This window comes from Vipera ursinii (genome assembly GCF_947247035.1).
Source record: "Vipera ursinii genome assembly, contig: scaffold_137, whole genome shotgun sequence".
NCBI lineage: Eukaryota > Metazoa > Chordata > Lepidosauria > Squamata > Viperidae > Vipera > Vipera ursinii.
This window is the reverse complement of record NW_028148241.1, coordinates 52026-71685: the sequence shown is the minus strand read 5'-3', so window position 1 is coordinate 71685 and position 19660 is coordinate 52026. Positions and strand designations below refer to the sequence as shown.

General features: G+C 50.9%; 2 protein-coding genes across 2 annotated transcripts in view; both read right to left on the bottom strand.

The window, feature by feature from the left end:
• Nucleotides 1–2403: 2403 nt before the first annotated feature.
• Nucleotides 2404–11133, bottom strand: GPS2 (G protein pathway suppressor 2). Its single transcript, XM_083380245.1, has 11 exons — nucleotides 10941–11133; nucleotides 9261–9370; nucleotides 9032–9144; nucleotides 8114–8193; nucleotides 6282–6364; nucleotides 5198–5348; nucleotides 5009–5095; nucleotides 4761–4840; nucleotides 3983–4078; nucleotides 3533–3601; nucleotides 2404–2693 (listed from the first exon to the last, which is right to left on the bottom strand). The coding sequence occupies exons 1-11, from the start codon at nucleotides 11032–11034 to the stop codon at nucleotides 2610–2612; spliced, it is 1047 nt and encodes a 348-aa protein (XP_083236371.1). The 5' UTR covers nucleotides 11035–11133; the 3' UTR covers nucleotides 2404–2609.
• A 4197-nt stretch (nucleotides 11134–15330) lies between these two features.
• The window catches only part of NEURL4 (neuralized E3 ubiquitin protein ligase 4), a gene marked incomplete at its 5' end in the record, with an annotated part of 30073 nt that continues 25743 nt past the window's right edge, over nucleotides 15331–19660 (bottom strand). Inside the window, one exon of the mRNA XM_083380243.1 lies at nucleotides 15331–17029. Coding sequence (XP_083236369.1) covers nucleotides 16825–17029 — 205 coding nt within the window. The 3' untranslated portion in view covers nucleotides 15331–16824. The remainder of the gene's footprint in view (nucleotides 17030–19660) is intronic.

Here is a 19660-nt window from a genome sequence, read left to right as displayed (position 1 = left end):
CGCCTGGCTCTGCCTGTGTCTGATTGCAATGGCGACTTTCGGGGTGTCTCCCTCCCTCCCTCCCTCTCTCCTTCCCTCTTTCCCTCCCTCTTCTTCCCTCTTCTCCCTCTTCTTTCCTCCCCCTTTCCCTCCCTCCCTCCCTCCCCTTCTCCCTTTTCCTCCCTCCTCCCTTTCCCTACTCCCTCCCTCCCTCTCTCCTTCCCTCTTCCTCTCCCCCTTTCCCTCCCTCTCCTTCCCTCTTTCCTTCTCCCTCTTTCCCTCCCCTTTCCTCCCTCTTTCCCTACCTCCCTTCCCTTCCTTCTCCCTTTCCCTCCCTCTCCTTCCCCTTTCCTCCCTCCCCCTCCCTTTTCCCTCCCCTCCCTTTCCCTACTCCCTCCCTCCCCTCCCCCTTTCCCTCCCTCCCTCCCCCTCCTTTCCTCCCTCCGTCCCCACCCCCCTCCCTCTTTCCCTCCCTCCCTCTCCCATCCCTTGCAAGGGGGCAGGAGGGGGAAGCCTTGCTCTGGCTAGGGGAGGGGTCTCTGCCCAGACGCCCCGGGGGAGGAGACCCCGTATCTCAGCATCTTCAGGAAGGTCCACCTGTCCCAACAGGTAACATCATGGCCTTGATAATCCCACATCTTCCTCAGCAGGGTGGGCACCTGTGAGCCCCTTTTACACCCTTGTGGACTTCAACTCCCAGAATTCCTGAGCCAGCACAGCTGGCTCAGGATTCTGGGAGTTGGAAGTCCAGAGATTTTTTTGTTTTGTTTTGAGCCGTAGATTGTCCACACCTGAGCTAAAGGATGCTGAAGATGGTTAAACTGTCCATCCGGTGGAACCACCCAGATGCAGGTTAGCTCCACTTGGGATGGCTTCCGGAACAAACAAAACCTGGATTATCCTGGAAGATTTTGGGGGGAACTGTTATTTGGTCAATTGAAATGATTTCAATTGCAGACTGTTGGGTAAGCAGCACAGGGCTGTGAGGAGACAGCAGTGTTTCCCAGCCTTAAAAGGTGTGTGGATTTCAATTCCCAGAATTCCCCTGAAGTTGACGGAATTAGTGTTTCTCAATCTTTTTAACACGGGGGTTGTCAAATGTGGCCCTTTTATGACTTGCGGACTTCAACTCCCAGAATGAAAACCCCTGCTCTAGATCAATGTTTCTCAACCTTGTCCCCTTGGAGATGGGTGGACTTCAACTCCCAGAATTCCCCAGCCAGCAAGGTTTTAAGAACAAATGGGCCTAGACTACCTTTATTGCTGTTTTTTTTAAAGGTAACTTTCTTAATAGATGGTGGGAATGCAGTAGACGCAATATATCTTATCAGCAAAGTGAAAACGAAACAAAACCCTGACAAGCTACATTAAGAAGTGAGTTAAAAGGTGGGATAGACGGCATGACAAAAGAGAAATCGATCTGCCGGCTAGGGGATTCTAGGAGTTGAAGTCAACCCATCTTCAAGGGGCCAAGGTCGAAGAACGCTGGGTTTTAGGGGGCTGTTCTGCAGAGCAATTGTACGCAGAATGAAATTCTGCTAGAAATTTGAACCCTCAGCTTTGGGATATTTTATTTCATCAATTGCAGGAAAGCAGCCATCTTTTCTAACGCAGGATGAAGATTTGACTAAATGCATTACGCCCGGGGTCTTCAAACTTGGCTCTTCTATGGCTTGTTGACTTCAACTCCTAGAATTCCTCAGCCGTGAGGGAACTATGGCCCTTTGATGACTTGTGGGCTTCAACTCCCAGAATTCCTCAGCCAGCATGAGGGAAGTATGACCCATTTATGACTTGCAAGTCCCAGAATTCCACAGCCAGCCTGAGGGAACTATGACCCTTTGATGACTTGTGGGCTTCAACTCCCAGAATTCCTCAGCCAGCCTGAGGGAACTATGACCCTTTGATGACTTGTGGACTTCAACTCCCAGAATTCCTCAGCCAGCCTGAGGGAACTATGACCCTTTGATGACTTGTGGACTTCAACTCCCAGAATTCCTCAGCCGGGCTGAGGGAACTATGGCCCTTTGATGACTTGTGGACTTCAACCCCCAGAATTCCTCAGCCGGCCTGAGGGAACTATGACCCTTTGATGACTTGTGGACTTCAACTCCCAGAATTCCTCAGCCAGCCTGAGGGAACTATGACCCTTTGATGACTTGTGGACTTCAACTCCCAGAATTCCTCAGCCAGCGTGAGGGAAGTTTGACCCCTTTATGACGTGCAAGTCCCAGAATTCCTCAGCCAGCCTGAAGTCCACAAGCGATAAAAGGGCCAAGTTTGAAGACCCTTGCATTGTGTGCAGAGACACCTGGTTTCCCCTTTCTTCGCTGCAGCGTGATTTGCACTCACACCATTCCCCACCCCAACGCTCAACGGGGTGAGACGGGAGGCCGGAACAAACCACACCACGCTCGCCCTCCGTGAAATGAAAGCCACACGGATGTATTTGGAGAACGCCACGGTTGCAATTTGGCAAAATTCATGACAGTTGTGGAGAGGAAGGCAGGAAGGGACACACTCGTCTGAGAGAGGCTTTTCGAATTCAGGCCGGGCACGCAGGCGGGGAAGGACTCTGAAGCAGCCAGGGTGTGTGTGTGTGTGTCTGTGTGTGTCTGTCTGCCAGGGGCTCACTTGTGGTAGAAACGCTGACCTTGCGGGTGCTGTATAAAAGGGTGCCGAGTTGCGGCCTGGGGAGAAGCTTGGAAGCCAGACTGAAAGAGAGAAGCCGTTGAGAGAAAAAGAGGTTTTAAAACACAAAACTTGCTATTGGACACGATCAGGTTGGATGTAACTCTTAAGGGGTGATCCGGAAACTAGGCGACGCTGAGTTCTAGTCACGCCTTAGGCATGAAAGCCAGCTGGGTGACTTTGGGCCAATCACCAGGAGATGGTGAGTTCTAGTCCTCATTTAGGCACGAAAGCCAGTTGGGTCACTTTGGCCCAATCACGGGGAGACGCTGAGTTCTAGTCCTGCCTTAGCCGTGAAAGCCGGCTGGGTGACTTTGGGCCAATCACCAGGAGATGGTGAGTTCTAGTTCCGCTTTATGAAAGCCAGCTGGGTGACTTTAGAAAAGTCAGCAGGAGGTTGTGAGTTCTAGTCCTTATTTAGGCATGAAAGCCAGTTGGCTGAGTTTGGCCCAATCACCGGGAGACGGTGAGTTCTAGTCCCGCCTTAGGCATGAAAGCCAGCTAGGTGACTTTGGAGCAATCACCAGGAGAGATGGTGAGTTCTAGTCCCGCCTTAGGCTGTCTGGGTGACTAGGAGCCAAACACCAGACGACAGTGAGTTCTAGTCCCACTTTAGGCATGAAAGCCAACTAGGTGACTTTGGCCCCATCGCCAGGAGACAGTGAGTTCTAGTCCCATTTTAGGTACGAAAGCTGCCTGGGTGGCTTTAAGCCAATCACTGGGAGGCGGCGGGTTCCAATTCTGCCTTAGGCATGAAAGCCAACCAAGTGATGATAAGTCACCAGGCGACGGGAGTTCTAGTCCCCCAGCGGCCTCTGCTTTAACTCCCTCGCCCCTCCTGCCTGTCGAAAGGAAAACCTACCGTGTGGGGCTGCTGTGGGAAGCTGCCCGGAGAGGCAGGCCGGGCTGGGTGAGTGTAGGCCAAAGTGGGCTGCAGGACGAGTGGGGGAAAAAAGCAGAAAGAAAAAATAAAATGAAAAAAAAGCCGATTGAACAATTTCCCTTCCGCTCTTGTCGTCCATTTTTAAAAAATCTTTTATCCTTGTTTCTTGCCTGGATTATCTTGCCTTGAAGCCCAGGGAGGGAGGGAGGGAGGGAGGGAGGAGGCCAGGCCGATGTAGTAAAGAACTTAAAAGATAATCAATAACTAAAAAAAGAATAAATTCAGCCCTCGGCCAGCAGCTCCGAGCAGGATGGAGAAAGGAAAAGGGCCGGCGACTTGACCTGCCCGAAGGGAGCAGCAAAATTGAACTGCAATCATGGCACCCACACAGCCACAGACAGCCACACAAACGCACAATCCCGGCCTTACCTTGGCGGTGGTCTGCATTTGAACCGGGAGCTGGGGGGCTTGGAGGAGACCCTGGTTCGGGTGGAGGGCCTGCGGGTGCATCGGCCGGAGGGTCGACTGGAAGACAAAAGGGGGGGGAAGTGCAAAGGATCAGGCCCCGCCTTCTCCGAAATGGACCCCCCCCGCTGGAGGGCACGGGGAGCGCACTCAACCCGTCTAGATACTTCCAGGCTGCCCCAAAATATTTTTGTTCTATAGACGCCTTTCTACCTGCCACATCTGACAGGGAAACATGGAGGTGATTGGTCCAAAGTCACCCAGCCGGCTTTCATGCGTAAGGCGGGACTAGAACTCACGGCTCCTGGTGATCGGCCCAAAGTCACCCAGCGGGCTTTCGTGGCTAAGGCAGGACTAGAACTCACCGTCTCCTGGTGATTGGCCCAAAGTAACCCAACGGGCTTTCGTGCCTAAGGCGGGACTAGAACTCACGGCTCCTGGTGATCGACCGAAATTCACCAAGCTGGCTTTTGTGCCTGAGGTCGGACTAGAAATCACAGCCTACTGATGATTGGCTCAAATTCATGGCTAAAACAGGACTAGAAATCCCCATCGCCTGGTGATTTCCCCAGTCACCCAGCCGGCGTTTACGCTTAAGGTGGGACTAGAACTCGCCGTCTCCTGGTTTCTAGCCTGGTCTCTCAACCACTAGACCAACCTGCCAGCTTGAATAGCCCGCTCCTCTGAAAAATGCCTGCACCGGATCCTGCCAAGCCGGAAAACGCTCAGGATCCGAACTCACCGAATCGGAAAATCCGGACTGCTGGTTCGCGTGTTCCAGCTGCTTCTGGAGAGGGATGGTGGTGCTGGGCGGGATGAACCCTTAAGCAGGGGCAAAAAAAAAAAAAAGGCACAATCACCCTCCCAAAAGGGACGTGTTTCAAAGGTGCAAACGGCACAAAGATTCCTGGGCTGGCCGCCTGCTCCGAGTAGGGGGATGGGATGGATGACCTCACGGACCCTCCCCGAATCCTTGATCCCGGATCTTACCGGCCTGGGCAGCGGGGAAGTGACCGTGGATGGCGTAACCAGCTTGTTGCTGGGGCAAATACTGCATCGTGGAGAAAGCCGAGGGTCCTGGAAGGGGGGAGGAGGAGGAAGAGGAGGAGACGGGGATGTTGGCTTAATCCCGGCCTGTTCTGCCCCGCAGGTGTCTCAGGTGGCCCTCCCCCTCCTCACCTCGGATGGACTGACTGCTGGCGTAGCTGACGGGCACCGTGTGCTGGCCCTGCCCCACGGCGTAGGGGCTGTGCCCGGTCTGGCTGCCCTGGTACTGCCCGTGTTCTGGGGTGCCGGCCGGGAAAGCTGGCTGGGTAGCAAAGTGCCGTGTCTGTTGGGGAGAAGAGACACACACACACACACCGCCCCCCCCGAAAGTGGGGATCAGAAGCAGCCTCGGGTCTCTCTTGCTGGAGGCTCCAGTCCTGAAAGACGGAATTTTCCTCGCTCAAGAGTTGTACAGATAGTCCTCGACTTACAACAGCTCATTTAGCCACTGTTCGAAGTTACACCGGCGCTGGAAAAAAGAGACCTCGGGCCATTTTTCATCCTTAACGACCGTTGCAGCCGTGCTGGGGTCACGTGATCAAAATTCGGACATTTGGCAACTGACTCACACTTACGACGGTTGCCATGCGCAGGGATTGTGCTATTCTATTCTATTCTATATGAAATGAAATGAAACTATTGTCAAAGTACAACTATGTGTACATTGAGATTAGCTGAGCCTCCCTTTGTGCTCCCACCCCCAACACACAGTGACAACAGACCCTCCATCTTACTACACCACGTGAACCTATTCTATATTCTATTCTATTTTTATTCTATTCTATATTCTATTCTATTGTTATTCCTATTCTATATTCTATTTCTATTCTTATTCTATTCTGTTCTGTATTTTATTATTCTATTCTATTCTATTCTATTCTATTCTATTCTATTCTATTCTATTCTATTCTATTCCTATTCCTATTCTATTCTATTCTATATTCTATTCTATTCTATTCTTCTGTTCTATATTCTATTCTATTCTATTCTATTCAGAAGACTGGACAGCCACTTGTCAGAAATGGTACACTTGAGCAGAGGGTTGGACTAGATGACCCACAAGGTCCCTTCCAGCTCTGCTATTCTGAATTCAAATGGGAGGTTCTGACACACGCACCCAGCCCCTCCCCCAGGTAAGACAAGGCTGGCCCACCCCCAGATTTTGAATAAAACAGGCTCCCCCCCCCCCGTTTGTTCACCCGTTGGGGATCTTTACCGTGATAACCGGCGGTCCGAACATCTGCTTGGCCCGGTCAGCTGGGATGAGGGTGGCTGCCCGGTTGTGTCCACCTGGGCTCCCTACGGAGAAGGCAATTTATTAAATTATTTATTTATTAGCATTCAATTTATTTGCTGGGCTCTATCCTTATGCTCAAAAATAAGTTCGCCACGAGTCCCTAAAATAATAATATAGCATGTTTTCTTTCTTACTTTTTTTCTTTCATCTTTGGGGGGGTTTTTTGACACGAAGAATATAAACATGTTGGGACGGTTTATAGAAAAAAAATGTTTTTCTCCATTTTGTCTTTAAAAAACAAAAGATACGAGAAGTGTCAAAACTCGATGGCTGGAATGAGAAAAAAAGTCGGTGCGGATGTGTTGAATATTGTGGGGAAAACCAAATTTTAAATAAGAATGTGAACATGATGAGGCCATCGAGACGATCAACGAAAAGAAGCTTTGTATTGATGCGGTTATTATGTGCAGGAACGCGAGAAAGATGTTTGTATTTAGTTGTCAATTTATTTAAAGAAGAACCATATTAATTTAAGGTTGGCAAGAACGAATATTATGGGAAGGAGAAGAAATCAAGCAAAGCTATTATAGGGATAAATAGAATTATAGAAAATAATGATTGTTTTTTAAACCCTGACCCAGACAACACGAGGTTTGCCAAATATTAAGGTGCATGTTAAAAATCAATAAAACGCACGCATGCACACACACACACACACACATAGGCAGTCCCACGTTACAGCGGCACCGGAAAAAGCGACTTAGGACCGTTTTCACACTTAACGACCGTCGCTGCAACCCCCCCCCCCGAGAGTCATGTGATCGAAATCCAGAGGCTTTGCAACTGACCCATGTTTGTGACGGACGCGGCATACCGTTTGTGTGTGTGTGTGTGTGAACTTTGCTGGTCTGAAGGCCGCAAAAAGGGGAATCACGTCTCTCTCTCTCTCTCACACACACACATACATATACAACCAAATACAGGCAGTCCCAAGTTACAGCGGCACCGGAAAAAGCGACTTAGGACCGTTTTTCACACTTAGCAACGACCGTCGCTGCATTCTCCCCGCCCAGGGTCATGTGATCGAAATCAAGAGGCTTTGCGACTGACTCATGTTTGTGACGGATGTGGCTTAACGACTGTGGCAAGGAAGGTCATCAAAAAACGGGGCCAAATTCACCTGACGTCTCACTTAATGACAGAAGTTTTGGGTGGCTCAATTGTGGCCGTTAAGTCGAGGACTAGTTGTTCGGGTGGCTCTTGCCAACTGTTCGTTTAGCATTTAGTCAGGACGGCGGGAGAAAAAAGGGACATCCCATCCGTTTCACCCTTAACGACCGTTGCAACGTCCCCCCACGATCAAAAATTCAGATGCTTGGCGAGTGACTCACGCTTATGACGGTCGCAGCGTCGTGTGTATGTGTGTGTGTGTGAAGTGATCCCCTTTTGTGACCTTCGGGCAAGCAAAGTCAATGGGGAGGGGAAAGCCCAATTCGTTTAACGACTGGGTGACTGACGTCACAAACTGCAGTGATCCGCTTAACGGCGGTGGCGAGGAAGGTGGTAAAAACGGGGCAAAAACTCACTTAACAGCCGTCTCTCGCTTAGCGACGGAGATTTTCGACTCCGTTGTAAAGATGTTTTTTGGGGGAGAGGAAGGGAAACGCCAACTCCCTCCGGCTGCTTCTCCAGCCCCCCCCCCTCAGTGCACCTGCTTCTCCGGGGCTGCAGACCCCACCGATGCCCTGGGCCCCCTCCCTGCCGGGATCTCAGCCGCCTCCGCCCCCCCCTCTGACGGAGTTCTGACCCACCTTGCATGTTGAGGATGTGGGTCCCAGCGTGCACAGCCATCCCCTGCTGGTAGGCGGCCGCCGCTAAGGTGGTCATGTCGCTGCGGGGTGGGTGGGAAAGAGCGAGGGAAAGCCGTCAGTGCCCCCCCCCCGGGTGGCATGGAGCTCCCCGCTCAGGGGCCGCCAGCGAGCCACTCCGCAGATTGAGAAGACACCAGGAGTCCCTGACCCCTCCAGCCTCAGGCCCCTCCCCAGCACTGAGGGGGGGGGTGTCCCTAGTCGGGTGGTGAGACGTCTGCAAGGAAAGCCCCCCCAGCTCAGAGAGCACCAGGGACTCCGCCCCCCCGTCCTCCCCCTCCTCCTCTTTCTACCTTTTCATTTCTCCATCTTTCTCTTCCTCTCCTTCTTTCTACCTTTTTTCTCCATCCATTTTTTTCTTCTTCGTCTCTTCTCCATCCTCCTCCCCTCCTTCTACCTTCTTTTCCCCATCCTCTTTTCTTTTCCCCATCTCCTCCTCCTCCTCTTCTCCTTCTTTCTACCTTTTTCCCCATCCTCCTCTTCCTCTCCTTCTTTCTACCTCCTTTTCTCCGTCCTCTTCTCCTTTTCTTTCTATCTTTCCTTTTCTCCATCCTCTTCTTCTCTTTCTTTTCTCCATCTCCTTCTCCTTTCCCCCATCCTCCTCCTCTCTGGGGAAACCTCCCCCTCCCCTCCCCGCCGCTCCCTTCTAGCCCTGATGCCGTCACTCAGTCGGGTCACGAGACGCCTGCAAGGAAAACCAGCCCAGCGCAGAGAGACGAAGGGTCTTCCCGGGGCCGAGGGGTCTCTCTCCCCACCTCCATCCATGCCCTGGAGGCGGCCGGGCTAGTCCTCCAGATCGCCTGGGGTCTGCTGGAGACAGGAAGGCGGTTGGGGGGAGGGAGGGGAGAGCCCCCTGCCCACCTTTGCTCCTTGCGACGGCGTTTCTCCTCTTCGTGCAGGACTTTCTTGAGCTGGAGAAAGAGTTGATGCTTCTCCTCCTGCAAGGCTAGAAGTTTCTCCTGAAGCTTCTGGATCTGGGGGGGGGGGCACGGGGGGGGGAGAGAGCAGGGAGGGGGTGTTCAAGGGGGCTTCCCAGGCCGGGAAGGGGGTGTGTGTTGTTTTGAGGTTCCTCCCACCCCTGGGAACCCACCTGCTCCTTGGTCTCCTCCAGGGACATCCGCTCCTCCATCTCTTTCTTCCTCCTCCGTTCTTGTTCCTCCTTCATCTTCTGCTCCATCATCTTGTCCACCTCTTCTTCTTCTGTGGGGGGGAGGGAGGGGGCTGCTACCAAGGGGGGGGGGTCAAGCGCCCACCCACCCCTCCCCTGGCAAAGGGGCAGGGGCTGACCCACCTGGACAGGCCCAGGGGCCGTTTCTCCGCCTCCCCCACCCTCCCCTTCCCCTTTCAGGAGCTCCGCGGAGGAGAAGCAGAAGTGTCCAACTTTGACCGCGTTAAGACCTGCGGACTTCAACTCCCAGAATCCCCCAGCCTGGCAGGCTGGGATCCAATAGGGCCAATCATTGGGCGTGAACACCCCCACCCCCACCAGCCCTGGCACGGCCAACTGTGCCCCGCCAGCTGCCGAAGGACTGGGGGAAGACCATCAGGTGACCCCCCCCCCTTATATCCACGAGGGAACTTCGCTTTGAGGGTCCCACAGACCAGGGGGTCCTCAACCGTGGCAGGTTTTAAAGACTTGTGGACTTACTTCAACTCCCAGAATTCCCCAGCTGGCAAGGTTTTAGCAGAATTCAGTGTGTAAAGGACAAGAACAAAGGTGACTGGGCTACTTAATTCTTTGATCGGGTAACTTACTTAATAGAAGGTGGGAACGAGGTTGGCGTAATATATCTTGATTTCCGCAAAAAAATAAAATTAAAAAAGAAAAGAAATGGCTGAGGAATTCTGGGAGTTGAAGTTCACAGGGCTTAAAGGGGCCACAATGGCCCGGCCGTGGGCACCATCCTGCCCCAAAGTTACAGGCGGAGACCCTCCTGACGAGGGTCTTCCAGCCAAGCTTGCCATCCAGAAGGCAGACCCTGGCCCAGTTCGGGGATGGGAGGTGGACGCCCCTGGCTGAGGGGCGGCGGTGAGGCCCAGGGACCCTCCCCATTCACGGGGGAGGGGGGATGTCCAGAACTGAGGGGAACCTGGAAATAGGGGTGTCTGGAAGCGGGGGAAAGATGGGAGGGGCTCTGAAAGGGGGAGCATCTGAAGTGGGTAGGATCTGTAAATGTGTGTGTGTGTGGGGGATTTCTATAAGTGCCTGAAGTATGGGGGGGGTCTGGAAGCATGGAGGGCCTGGGGGCTCAGGAAGTATGGGGGGGTCTGCAAGTAGGGGTTGCAGTGGAGGGATCTGGAAGGGGGGGGCTAGAACGAAGCGGGAATGTGGAAATAGGCTGTATATGTGCGTGTCTGCACGTCTGAAGTGGGGGGGGGTCTCAAATGGGAGTCTGGAAATAGGGGAGCTGGAAGTGGGGGGGTCTGCAAGGGTGTGCGGGGAGCCCCCCCTGCGGAAACAGGTTGTGTGTGTGTCTCAAATGGGGGGGTCTACAGCTGGGGGCGATCTCAACGTAAGAAGGATCTACCACTTGGGGGTTCTGGAAGTGGCGGGGGGGGGGCTGGACGGGTGTGGGGGTCCGAAAGCGGGGGGGGGGATCCGAAACGGGGGGTCCTGTAAGGGTCAAGTGGGGGGGTCTGAAAGGGGGGGTCTGAAAGGGGGGGATCCGGAAATGGGGGTCTGTAAGGGTCCAGTGGGGGGGATCTGAAAGCGGGGGGGGCATATGAAACTGGGGGGGTCTGTGAGGGTCGAGTGGGGGGGGTCTCTCACCCTGCCGCTTCCTCTCGCGCTCCACCATGACGTGCCGGTGCAGGGCGCGGGCCATGGCCGAGCTCAGCTTCGGGCGCTCCAGCAGGGCCGGCATGGCGGCGGTCGCAGAGCCCCGGAAGGCGGCGGAGGCAACGGCGGAGACCCCCCCCCGCCCGACACGCAGACGCTTTGGCCCCCGCCGCTTCCTCTTCCGGGTCGCCGCGGCCACGCCCAGCCCCGCCCCCGCCAGGAGAAGCGGGCGGGAGGGGCGTGGCCCGCATGCAAATGCCAAGCGGGGATGGGCGGGGCTTCCCCTCCGCTCTCTCCTCTTTCTCCCAGCAGGGAAGGGGCAGAAAGTGGGGGGGGGGGCTCCCTCCCCCGCCTGATGAGTCTCCCCCTCCCCCGCTAGGGGGCGCCCCAGATCCCCAGGCCGGGAAGAAGCTCCTCCCCCTCCCGTTTGCCCCTCCTCCTCCAACCCTGCGTATTTCCTGCCCCAACAACGCCCTTGCGAGGTAGGACGAGGGGAGAGAGCGCCCAGAGTCCAGCTTAGCGGGGGCCAAGGTGAGGGGGGGCCCTTCGGAGCAGACAAGCTGGAGCCCCTTCCCATCAAAGCTGGAAAGGAGGCGTAGGGGGTGGTCTGGATGACTTCTTGAGCTGTGTGTGTGGGGGGTGGGTGTGTGTTTGTGTGTGTGGATACCTTCCTGAGCTCTGTGTTTGTGTGTGTGCGTGTCCTTGACTTTTTGTGTTGGGAGGGGTTAAGTCGGATAAATCAAACTTGGCCCTTGGATGACTTGTGGACTGCAACTCCCAGAATTCCTCAGCCAGGCACGCTGGCTGAGGAAGTCTGGGAGTTGAAGTCCACAAAAAGGCCCAAGTTTGATGATCCCCCACCTGGGTTAAATTGTGCGGCTCGGCGTGGCTTTGGCCACTTAACACTAAAGCAATTTCCTCCCCCCACAACCTTGACCCTTTTAATTGAAGACTTGGGCTTCAATTCCCAGAATTCCCCAGCCGGCAGAGGATTCTGGGAGTTGAACTCCACCTCTCTTAAAGGGGTCCCCCCTCCCCCCAAAAATCCAGACAACTTTTAAAGGGAGGCAAATCCCCACATTTATGGGAAGGGGTGTGTGATCAGAATCACCCAGAAAACCTGGGGTTCAGCGGGGCTCATTAGGTCATCTAGTCCAGCCCCTTTGCTTGCTGTAGGCACCCCAATAAAATGGTCCCAGCTCTCTGCAGCCGTCCAATCCAAAGGGGTCTCTGTGCCCTCTCCGAGTCGCAAGCCATTTTGTAACAGTCCCCTGCCTGAACGCTGGCTCACTGGTTGGCAAGCCCTATTTAGCCCTGGGATCGGAGACCACCAGGAGACCTCGAGAACAAGAAGCAACGGTCAGCAAATCGAATGCTTTAAGCTTTCCGGTGCTTTGGAAACTCCAAACTGCATGAGCCTCTTTTGCATTTGCCGCCTTTCACGCTACCGGTTACTGACTTGCACAGGGTCTGAAATGTCTTCTTTGCAGCAGGTCCTCGACTTACGACAGTTTAGTGACCGTTCAAGACGACAACGGCATCGAAAAAAAAAGCGACCTCGGACCATTTTTCAGAGTGACGACCTTTGCAGCATCCCTATGGACACTTGATCAAAATTCAGATGCTGGGCAAGTGACTCGTATTTGTGACAGTCGCAGGGTCCCCCGGTGTGTGTGTGTGTGTGTGTGTGTGTGCGTGTCACTGGGTAGCCATTTGTCTGAAATGGTCTAGGGTTTCCTTCCTGAGCAGGGGTTAGACTAGATGACCTGCAAGGTCCCTTCCAACTTTACTACTACTACCATCATCATCATCATCCCCTTTTGCCACCTCCTGACAATGGAGAAATCAGATTCAGTTAACAACCATAATGTCGCACTTAACAGCATAAATTTGGGGCTGTAAGTCGAGGAGTACCTGTATTGCATTTCTGGATTGGCTGCAGGATCTGTCCCTCGCCTGGGCCTACCTTAAAGGGGTTAAGGTAAAGACCACCCCGTCTTCCTGCAGAGCTATTGAGAAAGACTGAAACCTGGTCTCCAGCCAGCCAGCCTGTTGAGGCTCAATTACTTGGGCAATTACATCTGGCGGGCAGCTACCTTGCTTGCAGCCCAGGCCCCCAGGGGTTGTGGTGATCTCACACGTGGGCACACAATGACAGGACAGGTGTGGTGCTCCTTACCCCACCCTTGCAGGTCTGTGGATGATGGGTTTGTCTAGCAGACGTGTCAATCACTCTCTCCGCAGCCGTGCTTCTCTCTCTCTCTGGGTGGTCCCCTTTTCCTAGCAGCCTCTCAATTTAGCAGCTCATTCTTCATAGCCTGATTTGGTGTAGGAAGTCCTCTGTTTGCAACCGTTCCTTCAGCAGCCGTTCCAAGTTACAACAGTGCAGGAAAAAGTGGGCTTCTGATCGGTCCTCGCACTCACGACCATTGCATCGTCCTTGGTCACACGAGCGAAATTTGGGCGCTCGGCCACTGGAATGTATTTACGACGGTTGCATCATCCTGGGGCCGGTGTTTGCGTCCCTCCCGGCCGGCTTCTGATAAGCCAAGTCAAGGAGGGACGCCGGATTCACTTAATGACTGCCTGATTCGCTGCAGTGAATTGCTTAACGTCCCGTGGCAAAGGAAGCTTGTAAAATTGAGCACGGTTCACTGAGCTGCTTTGCTGAGCAATGAAAATCCTGGGGTCAGTTGTGGTCGTAAAGAGGACTACCAACTTACGGCCACAGCATTTCTGTTGTTAAGCAAGACGTTTGTTAAATGAGTTTAGCCCGGTTTTATGTCATTGTTTTGGAACAGATGCCAATTGAATCACCGCAGTCACACTATGTGTGGCAGCAGCCAAGAAAGCCAACACAATCCTGGGTTGTATAAACAGAGGCACAGAATCAAGACTACGCGGAGTATTAGTACCGCCTTGTAAAGCCCTAGTGAGGCCACACCTGGAATCCTGCAGCCTATTTTGGTCACCGTATCACAAAAAAGATGTTGAGAGTTTGGAAAAAGTTCAGAGAAGAGCAACTCAGAGGATCCAAGGCCTGGAGACTAAAATGTACAAAGAACGGCTGCGGGATTTGGGTTTGGCTATAGAGAAAAGAAGGAATAGGGGAGACACGATAGCAGCGTTCCAGGATTTGAGGGGCTGCCCCAAAGAGGAGGGGGTTACGTTATTCTCCAAAGCACCAGAGGGAAGGACGAGAAACAATGTTTGGAAACTGACCAAAGAGAAAAAGCAACCTGGAATTAAGGAGAAACTTCCTGACAGTGAGGACCATCAACCAGTGGAACTGCTTGCCACCAGAAATCCTGGGCGCTCCATCACTGGAGGTTCTTAAGAAGAGGCTAGAGACGGTCACTTGTCTGAGATGATATAGGTTCTCCTGCTTGAGCAGGGGGCTGGACTAGAAGACCTCCAAGGTCCCTTCCAGCTTCTATTCTATTCTAATTTCTCTTCTCTTCTTCATTTTTCTATTCCTATTTTATTCTATTCCATATTTTCTATTCTTTCATATTTCTGTTCTATTCTTATCATTATTCTATTCTCATTATTCTATTGTATGCTTTCATATTTTTATTCTGTTCCACTCTATTCTACTCTATTATTCGATTCTCAATTCCAATTTCTATTCTTCGTATTTCTATTCCTATTTTATTCTATTCCGTTCCATATTTTGCATTGTTCTGTTCTATATTTTATTATTCTATTCTATTCTTTCATGTTTCTATTCTATTTTATATCTATTCTAATTCTATGCTTTTCTATTCCTTATTTCTATTCTATTTCCTATCTATTCCTATTCTGTTCTATTCTATTCTATTCTATATTCTGTTCTGTTCTATCCTATCCTATCGTCATTAAGTGAACCTGGCTTTACCACTGCTCATCCGAAGGTCACTAAAGGGGATCACGTGACCCCTCTAGGATGCTGCCACCATCATGGATACGGATCAGGTGCCAATCACCTGAATTTTGATCACATGGCCACCAGGACGATGCAAAGGCGGTAACTCTGAAAAAAAGGCAAGTCACTTTTTCCCACGCTGTTGTAACTTTGAACAGTCACTAAACGAACCGTTGTAAGTCAAGGACCACCTGCAAAACACACACACACACACACGCACAAATTGCATGGCTGTCTCTTCTCTCAAGAACCTCAAAATCTGCCTTTTGTCTGGACGCTAAAATAGAATTTTTTCCTCTCAAGTCTGTTTTATTTCTAAGTTTACTGGAAGCCAGGCCGGGAATTCTGGTCCTTGGGCTGCAATGTAATAAATAAGAGAACGGGAGGGGGGAATTGCAATGGGGGGGGGACGGGAACTTGTAAACGCCACTTGGGAGGGGGCTGTCGGGAGAGTCACGAAGGAGACAAACAGAAAAAGCGGTTTTAACTGTGGTTTATAAACCCTTGGAAAGGATGGGAACATTTTTTTTTGAAGTTTTGTCCCCAAAAAAGGGGGGGGGGAAGGAGGAAAAACATACAGAGAAAGAACCCCCCCAGCTTCCGACAAGATGTAAAAAAAAAGGCATTTCCTCCCCCCAAAACAAATAAAGTGAAGAAGCAGCATAAATAGCATTTAAAATACAAATCGGAGGGGGAAACGAGGACGGGCGCCGGTGTGGGGAGGGGGGGCTCGCATACTTCACACACACCCCAGGAAAAAAATTTCACATTTGTTTTGTCTGACGATCAGCACGGCAATAAATAAAGGGAGGGGGGAGGTGTGTGCGTGTGCCGGAGCGGGGTGTGTGTGTGTTTGCACACATATCCCACTAGTCCCCCCCACCCCGTTAAACGGGGACGAACGCTTTGTGGGACCGGGAGAATAAGAGCAACGAAAGAAATCGGAATTAAGGTGTGCTTTTTTTTTTTTTATGGGGAGGGGTGGGGCGCAGCCGGTCTGCCATGTTGCGTCCTTCTGGTGAAAACCCCACACAAAATTAGGAAACACACCACCCACCCACCCACCCACCCCAAAGGCAAAAAAAATAAAAGAAGTGCTTGGAGGCCACTTCTGTAAATCTGACCTCTTGCCAGACACCCACACACCCCCCCCCCAGAAAGAAAAAAGAAAAGAATGAACCAAGCTGGGTGGGTGGGCTTCAAACCGAGGGGCTTCAATGCAACATCGTGTGGAAAGAAGACCCCGAGATTTGGTTTTTGTTTTTTTTCTCCGATCCAGATTGGGGATCCAGACGAGGGACTCCGGATTAAGCGGAGAGGGTTCAGACGAGCCCGTCCCAAGCTCCATTCGGGTCTTTTTAAGTGCCTGCCGGTGGGGGTGGGTGGGGGTCTCCCTCGAGGAAGAAGAAGACCCAGCTCCCCCCACCCCAAAAGACCCCCCCCCATCCCGATCCCTTCCCAGGGGAAAAGAGGTCTCGGCGCAAGGAAGGAAACGCAATCTGAATCAGACCGGGGATGGGGGGGGGGCAGAAAAAGGGGAAAGGTTGTCAAGTCTGTAAAAATCCCCGGTGTGTGTGTGTGTGTGTCAGAAAGACCCTTCCCCAAGTCCTTTTGTGGCAACTAAAGACCCCCCCAATTCCCCACACACCCCGCCCCTTCATGCTCTTTTAACAGTCTCCCAGCCCCCCCCGCCCCGTTAGCTTGTCTAGTCTCTGTGCAAATGAAAATAAAAGGAGGCGAACGGCCCCCACCCCCAGAGGCAGCCCCCTCCCCAATAGAGTCCTCTCCCAACGGAGTCTGTCTGGCTGTAAAAGAGCTCTTCCCCCCACGCCCCCCTCAACGGCACGTGCCATTTCCACCCGGTCCGTGCGTCATCGGACCCCTCCCCGGGGCAGAGGGGGGGGGAGCGCGGGATTTTGGCAAAAGCTGTGGCGTCCCACGGCGGACGGTCGGTCGGGGGGGTTCTTTTCCTCATTCCACGCGGACGAGCAGGCCGAAGAGGACCGTCGCCCCTTTCTCCTTGGTGACCCACTCGATCTCGGCGCTGCTGAAGCGGGGGTCCACGGGCTCGGGGGCAGCCTGCGAGGGAGGGCAGACTTTGTAGGAGCCCGGGCGCACGCACACCTGCAGGGCCACCTGGGCGGAGTGCTGTCGGTGAGACTTTGGGTCTTTGAATCTGGAAAAGTGAAAAAAATAAAATGTGGCTGGGCTTACTTACACGCAGAGATCGTCGCCGGGCGGAGGCCGGTGTACTGTATTTCCCTCCCTTTCATTTTTTTATTTTATTTTAATCTTTTTTTGCTCGTCTTTTGCCTTCCTGTTTTTTTTAAACCTTCTTCCAAGTTTAAAGGTCATTTTCACCAGTGTGCACACAAAGAATATAAAAAGAGATTTTTTTTAAAAAAAAAAAATATTCTAGCCGCGCTCGGCTTTTCCTACGTCCCAAACTGCTTCTGGCAGAAGAGTCTCCAGGGTGGGGCCCAAAATTCAAGACAGCCGCCAATGGGACAAATCAAAGCTCTGTTTTGTTTTGTTGTGCGTGGACGTAGGGGCAGGAAAAACGACGTTTGCTAACTTGGAGTGTACTGCGTTGGCTGCCATTTGAATAGAATAGAATAGAGAATACAATAGAACATAGAACACAATATAGCAGAGAATAGAACAGAACAGAATATAGAATAGGAACAGAATTAGAAATAATAGAATATAGAATACAGAATAGAATAGAATAGAATAGAATAGAATGATAGAATAGAATATAGAATACAATAGAACATAGAATAGAATAGAATAGAATATAGAACAGAAGAGAACAGAAGAGAATACAGGGAGTGCAGAATTATTAGGCAAATGAGTATTTTGACCACATCATCCTCTTTATGCATGTTGTCTTACTCCAAGCTGTATAGGCTCGAAAGCCTACTACCAATTAAGCACATTAGGTGATGTGCATCTCTGTAATGAGAAGGGGTGTGGTCTAATGACATCAACACCCTGTATCAGGTGTGCATAATTATTAGGCAACTTCCTTTCCTTTGGCAAAATGGGTCAAAAGAAGGACTTGACAGGCTCAGAAAAGTCAAAAATAGTGAGATATCTTGCAGAGGGATGCAGCACTCTTAAAATTGCAAAGCTTCTGAAGCGTGATCATCGAACAATCAAGCGTTTCATTCAAAATAGTCAACAGGGTCGCAAGAAGCGTGTGGAGAAACCAAGGCGCAAAATAACTGCCCATGAACTGAGAAAAGTCAAGCGTGCAGCTGCCAAGATGCCACTTGCCACCAGTTTGGCCATATTTCAGAGCTGCAACATCACTGGAGTGCCCAAAAGCACAAGGTGTGCAATACTCAGAGACATGGCCAAGGTAAGAAAGGCTGAAAGACGACCACCACTGAACAAGACACACAAGCTGAAACGTCAAGACTGGGCCAAGAAATATCTCAAGACTGATTTTTCTAAGGTTTTATGGACTGATGAAATGAGAGTGAGTCTTGATGGGCCAGATGGATGGGCCCGTGGCTGGATTGGTAAAGGGCAGAGAGCTCCAGTCCGACTCAGACGCCAGCAAGGTGGAGGTGGAGTACTGGTTTGGGCTGGTATCATCAAAGATGAGCTTGTGGGGCCTTTTCGGGTTGAGGATGGAGTCAAGCTCAACTCCCAGTCCTACTGCCAGTTTCTGGAAGACACCTTCTTCAAGCAGTGGTACAGGAAGAAGTCTGCATCCTTCAAGAAAAACATGATTTTCATGCAGGACAATGCTCCATCACACGCGTCCAAGTACTCCACAGCGTGGCTGGCAAGAAAGGGTATAAAAGCAGGAAATCTAATGACATGGCCTCCTTGTTCACCTGATCTGAACCCCATTGAGAACCTGTGGTCCATCATCAAATGTGAGATTTACAAGGAGGGAAAACAGTACACCTCTCTGAACAGTGTCTGGGAGGCTGTGGTTGCTGCTGCACGCAATGTTGATGGTGAACAGATCAAAACACTGACAGAATCCATGGATGGCAGGCTTTTGAGTGTCCTTGCAAAGAAAGGTGGCTATATTGGTCACTGATTTGTTTTTGTTATGTTTTTGAATGTCAGAAATGTATATTTGTGAATGTTGAGATGTTATATTGGTTTCACTGGTAAAAATAAATAATTGAAATGGGTATATATTTGTTTTTTGTTAAGTTGCCTAATAATTATGCACAGTAATAGTCACCTGCACACACAGATATCCCCCTAAAATAGCTATAACTAAAAACAAACTAAAAACTACTTCCAAAAATATTCAGCTTTGATATTAATGAGTTTTTTGGGTTCATTGAGAACATGGTTGTTGTTCAATAATAAAATTAATCCTCAAAAATACAACTTGCCTAATAATTCTGCACTCCCTGTATATAACGTAGAATAGAATAGGAATACAATTAGAAATAATAGAATATAGAATACAACAGAATACAGAATAGAACATAGAACATAGAATAGGAATATAATTACAAATAATAGAATAGAATATAGAATAGAATATAGAATACAGAATAGAATAGAATAGAAATAAGGAATAGAATAGAATAGAATAGAATAGAATAGAATAGAATAGAATAGAAATAAGGAATAGAATAGAATAGAATAGAATAGAATATAGAACAGAAGAGAATATATAACGTAGAATAGAATAGGAATAGAATTAGAAAAATAGAATAGAATAGAATATAGAATAGAACAGAGTGGAGAACAGAATTAGACCTAAAACAGAACAGAATAGCAGAGTTGGAGGGGTCCTTGGAGGTCTTCTAGTCCAACCCCCCACCCA